Source organism: Narcine bancroftii, chromosome 2 (assembly GCF_036971445.1).
Source record: "Narcine bancroftii isolate sNarBan1 chromosome 2, sNarBan1.hap1, whole genome shotgun sequence".
NCBI classification, from domain to species: domain Eukaryota; kingdom Metazoa; phylum Chordata; class Chondrichthyes; order Torpediniformes; family Narcinidae; genus Narcine; species Narcine bancroftii.
In genome coordinates this window covers 37,404,494-37,420,488 of record NC_091470.1, presented here as the reverse complement: position 1 = coordinate 37,420,488, position 15,995 = coordinate 37,404,494, and the positions used below count along the sequence as shown (strand labels likewise).

Sequence of the window (15,995 nt, the reverse complement as noted above, 5' to 3'; positions counted from 1 at the left end):
GTCATTGTTATATAATGGGATAACCGAAAGCAGATCTTGCAAAAGGACAGAATGCAAGATTACCAGAAATTTATTTCCCTGACGTACAATGGGAAATTGAATTTAAAAACAGGGGGATTCTGCTCCATTATCCAGGTTGCTGGTGAGGCTGCACCTGAAGAACTATGGGCAGTTCTGGTCTCCTTAATTAATAAAAGATTAGCTTTGGAGGTGGCACAGAGAAGATTCACCAGGTTGATTTTAGAAATGAGATGGTTAGCCTGTGACAGCTTTTTTTTCTCTTCTAACGTCCCACCTGTATCATCTATGACCTCTTGCCTGTTAGCTGTCATCCCCCACCCCTTCCTTTTCTACAACCCCCCCCCCCCACTTTTTATTTGGGTGTATGCTTGTTACTTTGCTCGTACCCTGATGAAGGGCTCAGGCCCAAAACGTTGGTTACCCTACGGGTGCTTCCTGACCTCCTGAGTTTCTCGAGCACTTTTGTGTACTGCATTGAATCTGTGGAATTCTTTGCTCAAGAAAGCAATAGAGGCTGCCTCATTAAATATATTTAAATCAGATTGATTTTTGTGTGGTAGAGGAATTAAGATTATGGAGAAAAGGCAGGTAGGTGGAGCTGAGTCCATGGCAGATCAGCCATGATTTTATTGAATAGGGGAGCAGGCTCGATTGGTCAGATTAGACTATTTCTGCTCCTATTTCTTATGAATTACTTTGAAATATGAAAAGACTGGAGGATCTTTTTGGCAGGAAAACCCCAGTACATCAACCTCACCAAATGTAGTACTTAAGTAAATAATCTGGTAAAATATAATGAAAAAGTCATTTGTATGGCATATTTATGTAAAAAAATTCCGTTTAACAACCAGTTCACTATAGGATTTTTGCAGGCAAAAATACATTTGGCTTTCCTTAATCTTACAACATTCCCTTCCTCACAGAATAATCTTGACACAATAATGAAAACGAATCACAGCGAAAAACTTGTATCTAATTCCTGTGCAGAGAGTTTGCCTTATTTAATTGCACTTTTTGAAAGAGTAAACATATACTGACTGGCCTTACAGAACCAACTATACTTGCCTCCATCTTCATCAGAATCAAAATCAGACTCTTCACTTTCATACTGTCTGGTCTGCTTGTGTCCATCCACCTCATGTGTCCAAATCATTAATGATGTATCTGCTCCCCCAACCGTAACGAGCAAACTGTCATGATGTGCCCATCGTACATTTGTTACATGTGTGCTGTGAGCAATATATCTTTTGAACTTTCCATACTTTGCCTTAAATCAAACCAATAAGAAATACTTTAATCTATAGTTACAAAAGCAAAGACAACTTTGTGTGTTTTATAATATACCTATCTTCAAATTATTTCAAACAATTTTCAAAGGACAATTTTTTTGTTGCTTGATTTAAAAACTGCATAATTCACTAATAATCTAAAACAGTTACTTCTCATTATATTACAGGTACAATCAATAAGCTGCATTTATAAATATTACTTAAATATGGATAAAACTAAACAATGAAGAAACAAATTATTTATTTTATGTCATAGTTTTTTCCCATTTTTGGGTATTTACAAAGACATTTGTAATCACAAAAAGGGTGACTTACTTCAGCGATTAAAATAGAAATGTGATTACCTTCACTGGGTATTGGAACAACTTCACAAATCCAAAATCATCCCCTGTAGCAAGTAGTTTTTTGTCACTAGTAAGACAGGATGCAGTTACATCAGTGATGTCGCTTACTATAGGCCAGATACCTTCACACGAAGGACCTAAGACACAAGTCCAAGACGTCCAATCCATTTTCTCAACCTGGAAAATTATTAATTCCTATAACAAAATCATGTAACCTGTACCATAATTCTATTTATGTAATAGAGCTGTACTCTACTGCATATTATCTGTTATAGGGCTGTTCTTTTGCTGCACTTGGAAATTTAGAGACCCACACATTGGCTTACCTTTGCCTTATTTATCGTCTGGGGTTTTCCACGGGGAGCTTCAAAGAACAATTGTTCCTTTGCACCAGTATTGACTTGTAAAAGTTTACCTGTTGAAAAATAAAATTTGCTGATCAACATTAATAACATTTCCATCCACTGCCAATTTAAATGAGCTGTACTGATGAAAATGAACCATTCTGTTTTAAGTCCACAGTTGGGCATATAATAAAAATTAAATAGAGCGTGACACAAATTTCCAGCATCTGTTTGTGCAGATATTAGAAATCTGAAACAAAACAGAAATGTAAGAAGAACTTGTCCATTTACACAGCATCTGTGGAAAGAGAAACCATTCGAGTTCAACCAGCATTCGTGTTTTTATTTCAGCATTTGATGGTTTAGATCATTACAGATATAATTTTATGTTTGCAGGTCCATGCTGTCTTTTTTTTTCTTTGGCTTGGCTTCGCGGACGAAGATTTATGGAGGGGGTAAAAAGTCCACGTCAGCTGCAGGCTCGTTTGTGGCTGACCAGTCCGATGCGGGACAGGCAGACACGATTGCAGCGGTTGCAAGGGAAAATTGGTTGGTTGGGGTTGGGTGTTGGGTTTTTCCTCCTTTGCCTTTTGTCAGTGAGGTGGGCTCTGCGGTCTTCTTCAAAGGAGGTTGCTGCCCGCCAAACTGTGAGGCGCCAAGATGCACGGTTTGAGGCGTTATCAGCCCACTGGCGGTGGTCAATGTGGCAGGCACCAAGAGATTTCTTTAGACAGTCCTTGTACCTTTTCTTTGGTGCACCTCTGTCACGGTGGCCAGTGGAGAGCTCGCCATATAACACGATCTTGGGAAGGCGATGGTCCTCCATTCTGGAGACGTGACCCATCCAGCGCAGCTGGATCTTCAGCAGCGTGGACTCGATGCTGTCGACCTCTGCCATCTCGAGTACTTCGACGTTAGGGGTGTAAGCGCTCCAATGGATGTTGAGGATGGAGCGGAGACAACGCTGGTGGAAGCGTTCTAGGAGCCGTAGGTGATGCCGGTAGAGGACCCATGATTCGGAGCCGAACAGGAGTGTGGGTATGACAACAGCTCTGTATACGCTTATCTTTGTGAGGTTTTTCAGTTGGTTGTTTTTCCAGACTCTTTTGTGTAGCATAGTGTAGACTATGCTGTCTGCATTCATGAATTAAATAGAACTTCGTATTATTCTATATCTATGGGAATGTTAAGCTCAACTATCAGGACACAGTAAGACATTTTGCTGAGTTAATCAGGCAATGGAACTGAACTGGAAGTCTAGCGATAACAGCCAATTGTGCCTTTGTTCTGGCCTTCTACAGTGAATGACAATCTCCATACCCTAATCTCCACCACTGTGCTCCCAAGTTTCCCTCTGTCTAAATTTTGCAGCACATTTAGCACCTGATGATTAAATTTAGTATTTTCCACACACCCTACCCAACACAGCAGCTAAGAAATACAATGCAGTTCTAATACACAGCCATGGTTGCAATATGGAATAGGCTTCTTGGAACTGTGATTTGAGTCCAAACCCTTTACACAAATTTCTAATCACATTTACTTTTCCACCCTGTTCCTTCTATCCATATCCATCATGATTTTATGTACATCTATCAAATCTCGCCTTCGCCATCAATCCTCAAAAGAAAATTGTTTCCACCATTGCAATCTATTGTTGTTACTGCAGGAACTTTTTTCACAAATATTTTCTGGATCCTCTCAAATGACTTCACACCCTTGCAGAGCGGTGACTGGAATTGAATACAATACTCCAGTTGAGGTTGGAGCTTCATTTTATAAAGGTTCAGCACAACTTAGAGTCACAAAAGACTGCAGATGCTGGAAGGGGAGGCTAACAAATTATATCAATGTCTACACCCAGATGGTATTGTACAACTCCGATGATCTAAAATCGTATTCTCCAAAATCCTCATTTATCCAAAATTTTCTGGAGCCAAACTGACCTCACAGGTTGAAAAAAATTAATCAGACATGAAATTAGAATGATGATTGACCTCATTTCAGGTAATTCCCTCCCCTCCCTCGTTTTTCCATTTCTTATTTACCTTCCCCTATTGACTTTTCTCTCCAACTCTCCCTCTCAAACTGCATGCCACTGTCTCCCAGCTGCAAGCAATCAGAAGAATCCTTTATCCTGGCATCATCAAGGAGAGCGGCCTCCCGGGCAGGAGCAGGACCTCAGGCTTGGGCTCAATAGCTCAATGGCACAGCGAAGCTCCCCGATGCTGACTCCGAACCCTCTCCTCGGCCTACTATAGCACGTGCACACCGGAGTCGTGCGTGTGTGTGGCAGGCCTAGAAGGGAAGATTCAGAGTTGGGACTTGGGCATCAGGGTTGGGAGCTCCGGTGACCATGGAGACAGGAGCCTGCCAACTCACCGCCTGGGAAGCCTCCCTGGGGATCAGCAGGGCAGCTGTTTGTATGTGTTGGGGATTGGCTGTGGTTGGAAGGTCTTGGTGATCAGTGGTGGCCAGCATTTTGTGGGTGAGAATTAAACATTATTTTAATGCTTAAAAAGCCTTCCCTTGTTGTTTGTTGTTGTTTGAACATTGATACAAATAATTTGCTGTTGCTACTGGGCTACTTTTTAAAAAATGACCAATTCTCCGAAAAAAATCATTTATCCGACATAGGCCCAGTCCTGACCATTTTGGATGTTCGGAGTTGCACTGTATCAACTCTGAATTTTCCAGTTTCAGATCATCCACACCCCCTGCATTCTTTCCACACTCTCTCCAGTCCATTTCAGTTCTTTCTTTCTTTTTCAATCTTTTTATTGAGTTTTATAGAATACGAATACATTGTATAGAGAACACAAATATGAAGAACACAAGTACATTTCCAAAAAGAAAAACAATAGCAATAGATCCGTTCCCCATATAATGTTGTCAGAATGACAAAAAAGAAAAAAAAAACAAAGAACTCTAATCCCCAACTGAAAAAAACCTGGGATGTTTTGACAAAGAATTAAAGGTCGTATAGTTCTGCTGAATCTATAAAACATTACTAACTGGAGGAAAAACAATTTACATAAATACATTCAATGATAAAGACAGATTTAATGAGCATGAAAATAGTCCATAAAAGGACTCCAAATTTTATGAAAATTAGTGTTCACGTATAACGCAGACATCTGATCTTTTCTAAATTAAGACAAGAAATGACATAACCATTGAGTACTAATGGGTAGAACAGGATCTTTCCATCTCAGTAGAATAGTTCTTCATGCCATAAGAGTTGTAAATAGTATGACTTGACGATCAGATGAAGAAAATAGCTTGTTAATATCATCCAACACTCCAAACAAAGCCGTTAAAGGGTGTTCAACACGTGATATTACTGACAAAACATGAAAAACCTCCCTCCAATAAGGTTCAAGAGCTTTACAAGACCAGAACATATGTATCAAGGTTGCTTCTCTGTCATTACATCATTTAAGTCAGGAAATATATGGGATAATTTGTTTTTAGACAAGTAAATTTGATGTACAACCTTGAACTGAATAAGAGAATGTTGAGCACATAATGAAGAAGTATTAATTAATTTAAGAATCAAATCCCAATTTTTGTCTGAGATAGAAAATTGTAGATCATGCTCCCATGCTCTTTTAATCTTACGGAGGGAAACCTGACACAATTTAGGAAGCATATCATATATAAAGGTTATTAAACCCTTATGGGAGGGTTGTAATTTGAAAATTACATCCAGGATATTTGATTCACAAGCCATGGGGAAATTTGGTAATTGAACCTGATCTGCAAATATCTTAAAAAATGTGAATTTAGTAATTTAAACTTTGCTGATACTGTTGAAAAGACATGAAGTCAACTGACAACAAACAAGTCTCAAAAACACTAAATACCATTATCATACCAAATGACAAATGTTGAATCATATAAAGAATGAGGAAATATATAATTAGATGATACAAAACTTGATAAGGAAAAACTTTTTAAATCAAAAATTTTCTGAATTGAAATCAGAACACTTTGGTTCTCTCAACCTTTGTTTATCCTCCTTTCCCAGTTCCACCTGCTCATCATCCATACACTTATCTACCTGTGTTTCCTTTCAATGGCTTCTTCTCCCCTGTAGTTTCATCTCACTATCATCCCTCTCTTATCTGGTTCCACATCATCTTCCAACCCATGTTTACCTTTCCCCACCCTTCCTCCTGGTCCATCCTTCTGAAGAATTATTTTTTTAATCCACTATCTACTAGCCCCTGTCTCTAAATTTCCTCATTCCACTCCTGCACCTGGCTCTACCTGCCCATCACCTGGTTTCACCTATTAGTTCCACCCATCAGCTACCAGTCGCTGCTCATCTCTCTCATCTATTTATACATATCTTCTCTCTATGCTCAGTCATGATACAGTGTGTCGACCCGAAAAGTTGACCAACCCTTTGTCTCCACAGATGATGCTTGATCTACTGTGTTCATTCAGGAGTTATTTTTCTGCTTCATCAAAATTGCATGGTTTGATACTCTGCCTCGATTAACAAAAAGCAGAACTTCCTTATGAACCACCTTCTCAACCTGCACAACCACAATCCGTAATTTGTGCAGGTATACCCTTTATTCTACATTGCCTCTTCTCATTCTTGCTACCAAAATACATCACCTCATCATTTCTCCACATTAAACTTCATCCATTATGCATTTTCCATTTCCATTAGCCTGCCAGTATCCTGCTGAGGTACATCACTATCCTCTTTGTGGTTCACAGTGCTGACAAGTTTTGTTTCATCTGCAAAATCTGCTCCACTGATATCCTGGTCTTGATTCTAATTAGCAATGAATAAGAGAAAAGGGTCACAATTTCCCCAGTGTTCATCCTATGCTATTAATTAACAGGAATTGTAACGAAAATGTCAGGCACATCCTTCTGTTGAAACTAGAGCAGTGGACTATAAGCATCTGAGAAAAAAAAAATTAAATCTTCCGCAAAATATCCAATATTGATAATGTGCCTATTTATATTTTTGTTTAAGCATAATAGAGTGATAGTGTGGAAGAAATACAATTTCGCTGACAGACAAACATACAAATACCTCTTTTATCCCAGTCCAAATGTGTTATATAGCTGGAAGCCCCTCTGCAAATTCCAACTCGCTTACTGTTCATTATATTGTAGATGTCCACAAAGTTATCATGAGATGCTACTGCCAAGTACTTCCCAGAACCTGAAATTTTGAAATTACATGTTACTACCCCTTAGAAGCAACAGAGAAAGAGAAAAATGATAATTAGGCAAACCGCAAGATGGATAGCTGTCACTCTGAGGGTTGACACAAAACATTATGATAAACTTTGCTCTGTATTCTTTTACACTTCATATAACATTTTTAAAACAATTGTTCAATGACTTGAAGCCATCATTAGTAAGGGTGTGAAGTACTGTCCATTCATGGTTGTTCTTGTTTAGGATGCAGCAATTTTCTTTCTTCAACCACCATAATCTGTTGGGTTAGGAATTCTGGTATTTTGACTTCAAGAAGAAATAACGACATCTTTAGAAATTAATTTGGAATTCACCTTTGTGTTATTGTTGGCAATATGTGCATCTACTGCCCTTGTATTCAGATACGTGGTTCTGTGGAAGAGACTGAGAGTCCCAACGAGGGAGAGTGCAATACTGGATCCCTTATTACAGAATGAGACAGAACAGGTGATAGAAGTATGTATAGAGGAGCATTTTGTGTCCAGTGACCATAACGCCATTAGTTTCAATTATAGAGAAGGATAGGTCTGGGCCTAGGATTGAGATTTTAAATTGGAGAAAGGCCAACGGTGGGGAAATGAGAAAGGATCTAGAATGCATGAATTGAGATAAGTTGTTTTTAGGCAAGGATGTGTGAGGTAAGTGGAAGACCTCCAAAGGTGAAATTTTGAGAGAATAAAGTTTGTATGTTCCTGTTGGGATTAAAGGTAAAGTAACCAGGCATAGGGAGCCTTCGTATTTGCGGGATATTGGGGATCTGGGTCGGAAGAGAAAGGTTTATAGCAAGGTTAGGCAACACAGAACAAAAGAAGTACTTGAGGAGTATAAAACTTCAAGAAAAAACTCAAAAAAGAAATCAGGATGGCTAAACAAAGACGTGGTTGCTTTGGCAGATAAAGTGAATGAAAATCATAAAGAGTTTTACAGGCATATTAAGAGCAAAAGGATAGAAATGTACAAAATTGGTTCCCTTGAAGATCAGAGTGGTTGGCTATGTATGGAGTCAGAAGAGATCTCAAAAGGGTATTTTGCATCAGTATTTACTCAGGAAACTGGCACAGTGTTTAAGGAAAACAAGCAGTGAGGTCATGAAACCTATACAGATTAAAGAAGAGGATGGGCTTGCTGTCTTAAAGGAAATAAGGGTGGATAAATCCCCAAGGCCTGACAAGATATTTCCTCAGACCTTGAGGGAGGCTTGTGTAGAAATTGCAGGGTCTCTAGCAGAAATGTTTAAAATGTCCTTAGCACAGGCGTGGTGCCGGTGGACGAGAGGGTAGCTCATGTTGTTCTGTTGTTTAAAAAAGGCTTCAAAAGTTACCCTGGAAATTATAGGCAAGTAATGTGTTATTAGGGATCAGATATACAAATATTTGGTTAGTCAGGGCCTGTTTAGGGATAGTTAACATGGCTTTATGTGTGGTAGGTCATGTTTAACCAATTTTTAAAGAGTTTTTTTGAGGAGGTTACCAGGAAAGCGATGAAGGGAAAACTGTGGATCTTGTCCACATAGACTTGAGTAAAGCCTTTGACAAGGTCCCACATGGGAGATTAGTCAGAAAGGTTTGAGTGCTAGGTAACCATGGAGAGGTAGTCAAATGGATTCGACATTGGCTACATAGGAGATGCCAGAGAATTAAAGTGGATGATTGCTTCTCAGACTAGAGGCCTGTGATTAGTGATGTGCCTCAAGGATCAGTGTTGGGACCATTGTTGTTTGCCATCTATATCAATGATCTAGAAGAGTGTGGTAAATTGGATCAGCAAATTTACACTAAGATAGTGAATAGCAAGGAAAGTTTTTAAAGCTTGCAGAGGGATTTGGACCAGCTCGAAAAAGTTGGCCGAAAAATGGCAGATGGAATTTAATGCAGACAAGTGTGAGGTATTGCATTTTGGAAGGACAAACCAAAATGACATACATAGTAAATGATAGGGCACCGAGGAGTGCGGTAGAACATAAGGATCTGGGATGCAGATACACAATTTCCTAAAAATGGTGTCACAGGTAGATAGGGTTGTAAAGAGAGCTTTTGGCATATTGGCCTTCGTAAATTAAAGTATTGAGTACAGGAGTTGGGATGTTATGGGAAAGTTGTATAAGACATTGGGGAGGCCAAATTGGAATAATGTGTGTACTTTTGGTCACCTAACTACAGGAAAGATAAGATAGAAAGAGTGCAGAGAAGATTTACTAGGATGTTTCCTGGACTTCAGGAATGGAGTTACATGGCAAGGTTAAACAGGGGGTTAGGACTTTATTCCCTGGAGTGTAGAAATAGGAAGGGAGATTTGATAGAGGTATTTAATATTATGAGGAGTCTAGACAGAGTAAATATAGGTAGGATTTTTTCACTGAGGGTAGGTGAGATACAAGCCAGGAGACATGAGTTAAGGGCAAAAAGGGAAAAAAATTAGGCTGTGGTGACGCACATAGTTGTAGCGGCAAACTGGCCCAGCTTGTTGCACACAGTCAGCAGTGCAGCCACAGCAAAGATGGCATCACGAGACCTTCTCTTCCAGTCCAGACCAGAAGGGTGCATGCGCGCTTGCGTCAGCGTGAGGGGCAGGACCAGATACAGCCTTAAAGGCTGCAGCGTGGAATTCAAAGTAAAGCAGTTGTGTTACTTGAGCAGTCTTTTCACTGCACTTGCGCATAACCTGCTACAGGGTAGATGCTTAATTTTAACATTTATGAAGAATTTGGACAGGTACATGGATGGGAAGCGTATGGAGGGCTATGGTCGAGGTGTTGGTCAGTGGGATTAGGTAGAATAATAGTTCAGCATTGATTAGAAGGGCTGAAAGGTCTGTTTCTGTGCTCTTGTGTTGTATGGTGCTGTGATAGGCTTGGGAGGTACAATCCAACTTGCAGATGGTTAAATGAAAAATATGGCATGTACAAGGGTTGAAAGGATATGGGATTAGTACAGAAAAGGGATAAAAAAGATCAGATATGTTCTTATTGGAATGCAGAAGTAATGTGAGGGGATGAGCAACTCATTGTGCAGTATTCTTTTAATTCTGTAATCAGATTTTAAATTTTGCCTTATGCTATAATAGACAAGCTGAAGAAAGAAAGTAATGCAATAATTCGTTTACTGATATCTCAAACACCACTACTTTAGAGTCAAAGTTTTAGAACATGCAAACAGGCTTTTCAGCCCAACTTGTCCATGGAAATCAAGTTGTCTACCCAGTTAGTTCAATTGGCTACAGTCAGCCATTATCACTCCAAATCTTTCCTATCAATGTGCCTGTCCAAATGTCCTTTAAATATTACAATTACATTTCCTCTGGTAGCTCATTCACATACCCATGTGCATATGAAAAAGGGGTTCCATGGGTCCCCTTGATTCTTTTTCCTCTCAGCTTAAATTTATGCCCTCTAGTTTTGGATTCCCTTAGCCTGATAAAAAGACCATGATTATTTAGCATGGTTTTATGAACTTCTCTTAAAGTCCCCTCTCAGACTCTTAATCTCTAGGGAGAAAAGTCACAACCTACATTAACATTCCTTATCTGAACCACCTCTTTAAAAACAATGATGGAGATAGTAGACACATTAAGTTCTTGGGCATAAACATCTAAAAAAAAGTTGTTCTGGTCTAACCACATGGAAGCAAGTCAACAGAATGCCCCAATGCCTAAATTTCCTCAGAAGATTGAGGAAACTTGGCATCGTTGACAACCTTTATGGATACACCGTCAAAGGTTTCTTGTCTGGGTGCATCACTGTGCAGTACGGGAACTGCTTTCCTCAAAGACAGCAAGAAACTGCAAAGAGTGGTGAACAAAGGCCAGACCATCACACAAACCTCCCTACAACCCCCCCACCCTATCCCCCACTCTTCCATCTACACTTCTTACTGCCTTGGAAAATAATCCAACACATTAAAGGACTCATCCCACTCAGCCACATTCTTTACTCCTTCCTTCCATCAGAAAGAGTCACAAAAATGAAATCATACACCACTAGCTTTAAGTACAGTTTCTTTCCAGAATCCTGAATAAGCCTCACTTGAGTAAAATAACCTTCCTTCATTTTAACTGATCTCCCTCTCTCTATAACACATTTGGCATAGTGGTTAGTGCAACACCTTTACAGCACATTAGCGTTAGGGACCGGACCAGGGTTCAAATCCTGCACTGTCTGTAAGGAATTTGTACGTTCTTCCAGTGTCTGCGTGGGTTTTCTCGGGGGCTCCTCCCACCTTTCAAAAACGCATCGGGGTGTAAGTTAATTGGAGATAAATTGGGTGCCACAGACTCATGGGCCAAAATGGCCTGTTATCATGCTGTATGTCTAACTAAATAAAACTAAAATAAACACAGTACTCTTTTCTGCTCTTCTTGTGTATCATTGATTTGGTGGATAGCATTCACAGTATGTGTAAAAATAAACTTGAACCTTGATAATGAAGATCCTTAAATATTTAAAACTTAAAGTAGCATTTCTAATACTTTTGATGTTAATGAATACTTTTAATTTTAATCTATTAAGAACTATAATGAATATTTTCGATATGCAGACATTTTGGTGTGTTTTTTTGGGGGTGGAGTAAGAGAAAGGGTTTCAAGTTCTTGGACCACTGGGACCTTCTTTGGGGGAGATGGGACCTATACCGTAATGATGGGGTTACATCTAAATCCCAGAGGGACCAGTCTCCTGGCTGGGGCATTTGCTAGGGCTGCCAGGGGAGCTTTAAACTAGCATGGTTGAAGACAGGATTTCAAGTTAGGCAGGACAGCAGAGAGAGGGTTTTTAGGCAAGGGAAAGAGGCTTATTTAAATAATTTGAGGTTGGAACGGCAGGAAGTAATAAATAGATGCTATAATGATAATTGTGAGAATGGGAGAGAGGGTGATAGGCAGAAGGTAAGATGTGGGAGATCTCTGAGATGTATTTATTTCAATGTGAGGAGCGTTGTAAGGAAGTTGGATGAGCTAAAGGTGTGAATTGACATGTGGCATTATGATGTTGTGGCCATTAGCAAGATGTGGTTGAAGGAGGGTTGTGACTGGCAGTTAAATATTCCAGGATTTTGCTGCTTTAGATGTGACAGAATTGGAGGAGTGAGATGGGGAGGAGTGGCACACTTGTCAAGGAAGATATTACAGCGGTGCTGAGGCAAGATAGATTGGAGGGCTCATTGAGGGAGGCAGTGTGGGTAGATCTAAAAAATAAGGGTGAGGTTACTATTATAGGGGTATATTATATAGGCCTCCAAATGGGGAAAGGGAACTAGAAGAGCAAATGTGCAAGGAAATGGCTGAGATGTGCAGTAGAAATAGGGTGGTGTTGGTTTGGGATTTCAGTTTTCCAAACATAGATTGGGAAACATAGTCAGTAAGAGGGCACGATGGCTTAGTATTTATACAATGTGTTCAGGACTGCTTTTTGCAGCAATATGTTGAGATGCCCACTAGAGGGCAAGCAGTGTTAGATCTGTTGTTTGGGAATGAAATAAGGCAGGTGATGGAGGTGAGCGTTGGGGAGAACTTTGGATCCAGTGATCATGGGTCCATTAGCTTTAGTTTAATTATGGAAAGGGGTAGGTTAGGTCTGAAGTTGAAGTTCTTCGAGTGGGGGAAGGCCAGATTTGAAGAAATGAGAAGGGATTTGCAGAGAGTTGTGTGGGCTGATCTTTTTGCTGGAAAGTAAGTAGAGGATAATTGGAGGGTAATTAAGGGTGAGATTTTGAGAGTACAGGATCTTTATGTTCCAGTCCGGCCGAAATGCAAGACCAAAAGTTTAAGGGAGCCGTGGTTTTTTATAAAAATTAGGAAGTTGGTTCTGGACAAGAGGGAGGCCTATGAAAAATATAGGAAACAGAGGATTGAGGAGATGTATGATCGTTACTTAGATTGCAGGAAGAACTTTAAGAGGGAAATTAGAAAGGCAAAAAGAAGGCATGAGGAGTCCATAGCTAATAAGGTGAAAGTAAATCCTAAGGGTTTTTACAGATACGTGAACAGTAAAAGGAGGGTTAAGGATAGAGTAGGTCCACTGGATCATGGGACCGGTGGACTATGTGAGGAACCATATGAGATGAGCGAGATATTGAACAATTTTTTCTCATCTATATTCATGAGGGAAAGGGACATTGGGCTATATGAGATAAGTGAGGGAAGTGGTTTAGTTATGGAGAGGATAGAGATTAGTAAAGTGATGGTTTTGGAGCTTCTAGGGTCAATAAAGGTGGATAAGTCTCCTGATCCTGATGGGATTTTCCCCAGGACGTTAAGGGAGGTCAGGGAGCAAATAGCGGAGGTACTGTCAGTGATTTTTCAACGATCACTGGAGGAGGGTATGGTGCCATGGGATTGGAGGGTTGCAAATGTAGTTCCATTGTTTAAAAAAGGCATAAGGTGCAGGCCAAGTAATTATTAGCCAGTAAGTTTGACTTCAGTTGTGGGGAAAGTTATGGAGAGTATTCTTTGAGATAGTATATATGCATATCTGGATAGGCAGAGATTGATTAGGGTCACCCACCATGGGTTTGTGAAGGGAAAGTCATGTTTGACAAACCTTGTTGAGTTTTTTGAGGAGGTGACAAGAAAAATGGATGAAGGTAGGGTGGTTCACGTGATCTATTTGGATTTTAGTAAGGTTTTTGATAAGGTTCTGCATGTAAGGTTAAGTCACTAGGGATTAACAGAGATAGTTACATGGGTTCAGAGATGGCTGGAAGATAGACAGCAGAGAGTCATGGTGGACAACTGTCTGTCAGGTTGGAAGCTTGTGACAAGTGGGGTGCCTCAGGGATCAGTACTGGGTCCCTTGTTGTTTATCATTTATATTAATGATTTGGAGGAGGGTGTGGTAAGAAAATATGCAAATGATACAAAAATAGGGGGAGTGGTGGATAGTGAGGAAGGTTTTCTTGGATTACAGAAGGATTTGGTTTGTTTGGAAGAGTGGGCTGAAAGATGGCAGATGGGATTTAATGTAGACAAGTGTGAGGTGTTTCATTTTGGAAAAAATAACCAAAATAGGACATATGCAGTTAAGGAGAGGGCATTGCCGGTCGCAGAGGAACAGAGGGACCTGAGGGTTATGGCACAGAGTTCATTGAAGGTGGATTCCCATGTAGATAGGGTGGTTAAGAAGGCATATGGTATGCTGGCCTTCATAAATCATAGTATAGAGTATAGGAGATGGGAAGTGATGCTGCGGCTGTTTAAGGCATTGGTGAGGCCAGGTTTGGAGTATTGTGTTCAGTTCTGGTCTCTAAATTATAGAAAGGATAGAGGTAAGGTGGAGAGGGTGCAGAGAAGATTTACAAGGATGTTGCCTGGCTTACAGCATCTAGAGTTCGGAGAAAGATTAAGACTGGGACTTTATTCAGTGGAACATAGACAGCTGGGAGGGGATTTGATAATGGTATTTAAAATTATGAAGGGAATAGATAGACTAGACGTAAATAGACTCTTTCCCCTGAGGGCAGGGGAGGTTGGAACAAGAGGACATGAGGCAAAACTTTAGGAGAAATGTTAGAGAATGCTTTTTCACTCAGAGAATGATCTTCCAGAAGAGATAGTTGCGGCAGGGTCCCTTCTGTCATTTAAGAGAAGGTTGGATGTGAGGGGGTTGGAGGGTTATGGGCAGAGAGTGGGAGGGGGGAGCATGAACTCGAAGGGCTGAGTTGGCCCGTTTCCACGCTGTAAACGGTTATATGGTTATTAAGATAATGAAATTCTTAAAATTTTAAAGTCTGATAATTTATTTATTGACCAAAACCAAATAATTTTCAAACAAACAGAATAATTGATTATATTTTAAGATTACCTGGGGAAAACCTAATATCTGAAATGTGGTCTTTCCTGTGGTGGAATGAAACAAGATCTTCAAGAGTGTCTGGATTCACAATCAAAAAACTTCCATCATTCAGGCCAACAGCGAGAGATTTCCCATCAGGAGAAAAACAGCAACACCGGCCGCCTGTAATAAGATAACAAAGGCTCTGCCTTTATAGTAAAGTGCTAATTATTGCTTTATGCAACAAAAGATTTCTACAATCTATTTTGAAATGGATGCACTTCATATCTTGAAAAATTGTACAAAAACAAAAAAATTATGTAATATTCTTTTACCATTAAATGTAGATCTCCTGTGCCATTGGTCATGTATTATCCAAGACATGGATTTATTCGCAGTCTTGGTGCCTTCATTACCATAATGCAGTAATTTGCAGAGTTTGGCCTTGATACAGGTACTCATCTCCACAAACTTAATCTTGTCTTTCTAAAGTTTTCATTCTAGTCAGCTATGTGATTATAGTTAGTTACTTTGAATAATGAATTTGTAATTTTGCTTGAAGTTATCACTGGCAAAATTTACAGAATCACAGAAAGACTACTTCAGTGCAGGAGGCCATTTAGCCAATCAGGATTGTACTAGCTGAAAGTAGTACCAATCCTGCTAGTTCCACTCCCTTGCCCTTTCCCCAGAGATCTGTAGTTTTTCATGAAGAAAGAAAGCTTACATTTACACCAGGCTGTTAGATTAACTATTCATTCTAAAATTCTCACACGAGAAAAGAAAAGCACAGCACAGATGAGCTGGATTAAATTTATCATTGCTTCGTACTGCTGTTCACATGTCATGTCAAGATCAGTCCTTGTCTGTACATGCAGCTCTCTCTCTAATCTTGTGTACCGCTGACAAAGGCTAGAAAGAACATGGACTGTTTCATCCAATGTAGTTTCAAAGAGGAACTGGTCTTAAACACAATTACAAGGGTAACCAAGCCAGATGACCAGAA

The 15,995-nt window shown here is 39.9% G+C and overlaps 1 protein-coding gene across 4 annotated transcripts in view; it reads right to left on the bottom strand.

The window, feature by feature from the left end:
• LOC138753387 (echinoderm microtubule-associated protein-like 5) overlaps positions 1 to 15,995 on the bottom strand; it is a 182,360-nt gene that overhangs the window by 38,341 nt on the left and 128,024 nt on the right. For all 4 annotated transcript variants that reach the window (XM_069916317.1, XM_069916318.1, XM_069916315.1 and 1 more), the window contains 5 exons: positions 15,020 to 15,172; positions 7,058 to 7,189; positions 1,981 to 2,069; positions 1,655 to 1,831; positions 1,087 to 1,288 (listed from right to left, as the gene is read on the bottom strand). In XM_069916317.1, the coding sequence (XP_069772418.1) occupies positions 1,087 to 1,288; positions 1,655 to 1,831; positions 1,981 to 2,069; positions 7,058 to 7,189; positions 15,020 to 15,172 (753 nt within the window). The remainder of the gene's footprint in view (positions 1 to 1,086; positions 1,289 to 1,654; positions 1,832 to 1,980; positions 2,070 to 7,057; positions 7,190 to 15,019; positions 15,173 to 15,995) is intronic.